Source organism: Melanostigma gelatinosum, assembly GCF_949748355.1.
Source record: "Melanostigma gelatinosum genome assembly, chromosome: 10".
Lineage (NCBI taxonomy): Eukaryota > Metazoa > Chordata > Actinopteri > Perciformes > Zoarcidae > Melanostigma > Melanostigma gelatinosum.
In genome coordinates this window covers 25,576,391-25,583,047 of record NC_136643.1, presented here as the reverse complement: position 1 = coordinate 25,583,047, position 6,657 = coordinate 25,576,391, and the positions used below count along the sequence as shown (strand labels likewise).

At 48.0% G+C, this 6,657-nt stretch overlaps 1 protein-coding gene across 1 annotated transcript in view; it reads right to left on the bottom strand.

Annotated features, from left to right (window-relative positions):
* Nucleotides 1-5,237: 5,237 nt before the first annotated feature.
* The window catches only part of gja3 (gap junction protein, alpha 3), a gene marked incomplete at both ends in the record, with an annotated part of 2,594 nt that continues 1,174 nt past the window's right edge, over nucleotides 5,238-6,657 (bottom strand). The window contains 3 exon segments of the mRNA XM_079277278.1: nucleotides 5,238-6,419; nucleotides 6,421-6,510; nucleotides 6,512-6,657. The exon segment at nucleotides 6,512-6,657 is cut by the window's right edge and continues 17 nt beyond it. Of these exon segments, the coding sequence (XP_079133404.1) occupies nucleotides 5,238-6,419; nucleotides 6,421-6,510; nucleotides 6,512-6,657 (1,418 nt within the window).

The following is a 6,657-nucleotide window of genomic DNA, read 5'->3' as shown; positions in this document are numbered from 1 at the left end:
GACGTAGACTCCGTAGCATCCCCTGCTTCATGGTCTGTGTGACTCTAAATGGACCATAATGTACTAAATGAACATCATGCTGTGTTGAAGAAGACTTGAAACTAGAGATTGAGACATAAACTCATGTTTACAATGTTTACTGAGGGAATAAATCAAGAGAGAAGTAGAGTCATTTTCTATAGACTTCTATACAACCAGAGGAGTCGCCCCCTGGTGGACACTAGAGAGAATGCAGCTTTAACATGTGAAGCTCTGACTTCACTTTTCAGAACCGGAGGTCAACGCCTTGACCGAGAACTGGACCTGAGACAACAACACTGATGTCACACAGTGTTTTTTTCACAGTTTGTTTTAAACTCTATAGCACAGAAGAAAACTTTGACTTGTTGATAAATTCATTGTTGAAGGAAACGTCTTTGTCCTGACACGAGTTTCACAGAAGACAAAACATGGGCAACGACCAGAGACGAGCACTGTCCTGTCTCTCCGATGGGGGGCGCCACGCCCTCGCTATGAACAAAGGGAAGGAACGGAAATCCAAGCCCTCCACATCACCTCACTTTATTTGCATTTATTTTTCGGTCGAGGTGAACATGCAGAGATCACGGTGACAAAACCCCCAATTTTAGTTTTTTGAGGAGGCAAGCGCTTTTCTTTCTGTGCTATCCGTCAGAGTTGGCCAGACTCCAGTAACTTAGTCCCATTGATGAAAGCTAAAACGGCCCAGTGTCGCCCACGCCCAGCCCCCTGGACCCCGCGGGGCAGCGGGGCTGGGTGTACAAACATGTTTTCACCCTCGTGGGTCTTTTTTTTGTTCGGGCTCAATCCCCCTCGCTTTCAGGGGGCATAAAGGAAGCGCTGTGGTCAGCAGGGTCATGTGGGCGAGACTATAGGTGGCGATTAGGGCCTCTGATGTGCAATAAATCCTCTTCCAATCACATGATATCAACTAATGTCGCCATTTGATGATAAAACAACAGCAGCGACCAGGAGAGAGGGTCTATATGTGTGTGCATGTATATGTTCATGCTTAAATCATCTCGTTTAAAGTGTAGCTTCTAAAACTTTCAAAAGCACTTCCACCAAAGACAGCGCAGGGTTTAGGAATTATGTAGTTTAGTTTTGCACAATTTAGAAAATACACAAACGGAGATGAATAATATCACAGTGCAGGTAGAGGCAGAAAACCCACCGATATAATATTAAAATGTTACAATAGAGAACGCAAAATGAATACACACCATATAAGACTACGTACAGCAAATATTTACACGGAAAAGGCCAGAAAAAACATAATTATTGGACAAAATACACAAACAGTGTATTCTTTAGTTTAACCTCTTGGACAGACGGGTGGAGACAACGTTCAACACTTCTTTCAGTTTGAGGTGTCTCGTTAAGAACTTTTATGGAGTAATGATGGATGTTCTGTGGTGCATTCAGGGGAAGTCAGCCAGGTGCATTGTGGGAATTGTGTCCATCGCCGTCGCCTCAGCTGTAGGCGTCCCCGCAGGGCTGACCTCACCTGTGTGCAGCCCCTCACCTCTTTCTGTGGACAGTCAAAACAAGCCCCGTAACATTACATCATGTATTGTATTAATGACCACATGGTGTTTGTAAGAAGACCCTTCTTCAACACAGCATGATGTTCATTCAGTACATTATGGTCCATTTAGAGTCACACAGACCATGAAGCAGGGGATGCTTTAGGGCGGGGCTTACAGTGATTGACAGGTCTCTATGTCACTCCTCCTCAGCCCAGATATGCTCACTTCCTGTTCACTGGTTGCAAAAAACAAGATGGCGACGGCCTAAATGCAGAACTCGAGGCTTCAAAAAAAAAAAACATCATTCCACAAAGCAATGAGAGAAGTAACGATGACTGCGTCCACTTCTTATAAACAGTCTGTGGTGATTGTGTCTTTCAAAGAAGTTCAACAGTCTGCTACCAAACGAAAGAAGCCGTTTCCGTCAAACAAACCAACATGTTTCCATGAGCCGGCGGTCAGGCCTCCCAGAAACAAACCCATCACACTCCTGGAATACATGAAGGGGGGCTGAGGTATGTGTGCTGTGGGCTGAGTGTGAATCTGTTTTGTGATTAAAGGTTAAATATATCCTCCTGTCTGCTGCCAGCTGCAGACCGGTGACTCTGAGCTCTCTCTCTGGTCCTTGCTTTTCCACCACAGGGCCAAGTGTGGCTTCACAAGAGCAAATACAAACCGCCACCACCATGACGCGGGACGTCATGTCTGCACTTCTTTCATCAACATGTTATTGTTTTTGATCAATCAGCAAGTTGTGATGAATTGATGTAAATAAGTAGACGCATGTCTTCAGGGATGAGAGCTGCAACTAACAATTACTTTCATTGTTGAGCAATCTGCCGATAACTTTCATCGTTTGGCCGATAAAATATAGAAAAATGTCCGTCCCAGTTCCTCAAAGTCCGAGGTGATGTCTTCAAATGTGTTGTTTTGTCACTCCAAAGCCCAAATATAATCAGTTTTATCAAATTAAAAGGCTGAAAACCGCAATATTCTGCCATTTTTGGATGAAAAATATACCTACAACGGCAACATTTCGAATTTTCCCTGAAATGCTTTGATCTCTGTTCGTCCTTTCAGTAGAAACGAGGCGACTGAGTGACGGCGCCGAGGCCTCCAGTCCGTCGACCTCCCGTCACTCTTCAGCCACTGGACTCAAGAGCCCAGCACTCACGTAGTGAACTCTGTTAGACTCTGTGCCAAATCTCCAGCGTAACGTAATCCTTTCAAAACGTTTGCTTTAATGCCGGACGTGACGTCACAGCCCTACCACGTGTTGCGCCGCGTTGTAAATGACCGCTCGGCTCTTGATGCAGTTCATGATCGATGTTTGACTCTCGACACTGACACGCCCGTCTCCTTTGAATCACCGCTGGGTGGGGCTATGAAGCGGCTGTGAGTGTCTGACTCAGCGTTGTATTCTGATGCTCCCCGTTGGAATGCAGAGGGGGGGGGGGGTCGGAGGTCAAAGAGTCTACAAAGAGAGTAATGCCAGAGACAAACCGGAAGCCAGTTCAGATCATCAAGAGCCACATGCTGCCAAACATTAGTTGTGACGGATTATGTAAGTGGCAATAATATGAAAATATTCCAATTCTGATCTTCGAACAAGTTATGAAATACATATTCTCCCCTGGTCTTCCTTAACCCTGATCTGGTCTTCTTCTTCCCACATCTGGACTTCTTTTATCTTAAGACCTTTCAGGACCGTTGAGGTGAAGCTCTGTTTGAACATGTTCCTTTCAGCTGAGGCTTAATTCAACGCTCACTTATTAATTAACATCTGGATTGTATTGTTGTTGTTGTTAAACCTTAAAACTGGAATGTTTTGTCTCAGGACGCGCTACGGTCGAGGTCTTTAGGAGTCACGCACGACGTTTGTTTCATCAATAAAGCAAAAAGCAAGAACAACAAATATGGTACAAAAAATGTGTTTAGTAACAGTTTTGTAAACATTTGAGGCAAATGAACATTGACATCAACTTGTTCTTACAAAGGATTCATTCATACACAAGACACTCCTCTGGTCAAAGACAGCATTGAAGACAGGTTGCTGTTGGGAGCATTGTGAGCTGGTTCCTGAACTCCCCACAGCCACAGAAATCATCTCTGCACGAAACGCAAGAGGAGAGAGTTTCGGAGGCGCCGACGGGCTTTGAACACAACGTCTTGTGGGGCTCGTGTGCAGCTGAGGGAAGAGCAGCCAGCGAACCGTCTCAACGTGTTCTGATGTGAGTCCGTTTACTGAGAACACACTGAGTGAACACACACAAACAGTGTATTCTCTCTCGCTGTTGCCTTTAAATACAAATAAAAATCTTCAAACTCATCTGAGCTCCAGATCAACAACTTTATCTTTTTAATGCGGCCTTTCTGCAAAGAGACACTGCGTTTTACTTTTAAGACATTTCTTCCTTTGAGGATATTTGGCAGTTTTCTCGTCTCTCTCTCTCTCTCTCTCTCTCTCTCTCTCTCTCTCTCTCTCTCGCTCTCTTTCTCTTTCTCTCCACTACCAATATTAGCATTATTGTAGAACAGCAATTTTTCTTTCCTAAATGTGCAAATCTTTATTAACGACCAAAATGTAAACTATAGGGATCAAAAACAAATGCAGATAAGAAAGGTGCTGCTTTTGTCAGGTTGAACTCTCTCCTCTGACAATGAAAATAAAACAGCGGGTTCCATTTAGCTCTTACTCCACTGTGTACTTTACTTATGAGTCAAATTTAATTAAAAAAAAGAGCACTTTTCAGAATAAAACCAATGAAGAAGCACGAGAAATGTGTGTGACGCTGAGAATCGTTGAAGTCGCTCTCAATCTTTAAGTGTGATGGTTAAAAAAGGGGGGGGGGCTGTAAGTTTGAGGGCAAAAATATCTGCCGAGAATCTAACAAAAATAAAAAAATGTTTAAATTCTAACCAATGAACAAGGAGAGTATTCATTCTTTATGTCAAAGCGTTGCCGCGCGAGTTAGCCGGTGAATGGGTGAGTTGCAGGGCTGCACGTGCTGGCGCGGCGCGACCGGCAGCAGGCTTGTTGATGACATTTCTTCCTGGACGTTTAACACAGCAGCTGTTCGTCAGGAAGTGCTGCAGCAACAGACGTCCCGAGGTCCAAAGGAGGAACACCGGGACGAGCCTCACGCACACGTGCTCTGGGGATTTGAGTGTGAATCCAGAGACATCAAGATTCACGAGATATAAGAGCGAACCGTCTACACATCGAATAACTGTACAACATCCTGTGCTTAGTCCAGATAAAACTAAACGAACGAAACATATCCAGTGATTGTTCTTTGACATTTCATTTGTAATAATTAGTCCGTTAGGCTTGACAAAAGAAGAACACAAGAAGAGAAGCACCATGAGATCTCCCCCTCTGTAGAGGAAACACCACGTGTCCATTTTGATGCAAAATTAGGACGTCACAGTGTCCTTCTCTGCCTCACGTCTGTGGGCGGAGCCTTGCTGACCTCATAGCACTGCATGATCACATTTTGTGTGCATAAATTAAGACCATCCAAAAAAAAACTACTCTGCAACTCAGCGATTGCACGAAACCAACGACTTATGTTCACATTAACCGAAACGTTTTTCGGGGTTATTCTGCTTTCCCGTATCTTGTCACTTTGCCTCTTTTTGATTTGGTTTTTTCGTGGAGTGTTTTGGGGAAGTTGGGGCTGAAGAGATTTAGACAGCCAGGTCGTTCGGCCTGGTCCTGATGCTGCTGCTCCTGCTGCTCCTGCTGGCCCGACTGAGCCGCCGAGGGTCTGTGCTGACGGTTACCGGAGGCTCGTGCATCTCCACGGTGGTGGTGGGGACGTGGCCGTCCTCCTGCTCGCTCTTCCCCCCGCTCCAGCTGCCTGCGTTGGACGCGATGCTGCCGCCGGAGGCGGCGGTGGCGGTCGAGTTGGTGTTACTGCCGGCGTTGCTGGTTGGAGGGAGCAGCGCAGCATCGACGGGCTGCTGCTGCTGCTGCTCCTTGTCAGTGCTGGTGGAGGAGGAAGAGGAGGATGGGGAGGGTGGAGTGGCGGCCTTCATCTCCCGAGTCTGCTGCTCGGTGGCCAGGTTGGCCCAGTTCTGCTGCGTGGCCAGCCTGTGGTTGTTGTTGTTGCTGCTGATGTAGTAGTGGGAGGAAGGGGAGGGCTGGCGGAGCGGCTGCTCCTGCTGGAGGTCGTCCACCTTGAACTCGGCCGCCGGCCCCGCGGGCGGCAGGAACGCCCCGCTGCCCGCCGTCACGTCCGTGTAGTTGGGAGGGTAGCTGAGGCCGGAGGGGGCCGTTCTGGAGGCCGAGACCAAAGACTCGGGCGCCGCCATGTTGACGCGGCGCGGCGACTCGTGGTCGCGGGCGAACTCGTTGGTCATGCCCTGTTTAACTTTCTTCCATCCGAGGTGATAGATCTCTAACAAATTCAGCAAAAGAGACACGCAAGCCACCACAAGCATAAATATAATAAAAATAGTCTTTTCAGTGGGCCTCGATATGAAGCAGTCAACGGTGTTGGGGCAGGGCCAACGTGCGCACTTGTAGAGCGGCCTCAGCTGGAAGCCGTAGAGGAAATACTGGCCCAGAATGAATCCCACTTCAAACAGGGTCTTGAAGATGATGTTGAACACATAGGTACGCAGCAACGCGCCCCTGATACGGATTTTGCCGTGCTCGTCCCTGATTGGCGGCTTCTCTTTCTTGCCGCCGCCTCCTCCTCCTCCCGCATCGCCACCGTTTCTATAAAGGAGTTCTTTCTCCTCTCGGAACCTGTTGGCCTTGCGCAGCTCCTCATCCTTCTCTTTCCGCTTCTCCTCCATGCGGACGATGTGCAGCACGTGGCCCAGGTAGATGAGCGTCGGCGTGGACACGAAGATGATCTGCAGGCACCCAGAAGCGGATGTGCGAGATGGGGAAGGCCTCGTCGTAGCAGACGTTCTCGCAGCCGGGCTGCTGCGTGTTGCAGGTGAAGTCGGATCTGCTCGTCGCCCCAGACCTCCTCGGCCGCCGCCCCCAGCACCAGGATCCTGAAGATGAAGAGGACCGTCAGCCAGACTTTGCCGATGACCGTCGAGTGCTCCTGAGCGTTCTCCAGCAGCCGCCCCAGAAAGCTCAGTCGCCCAT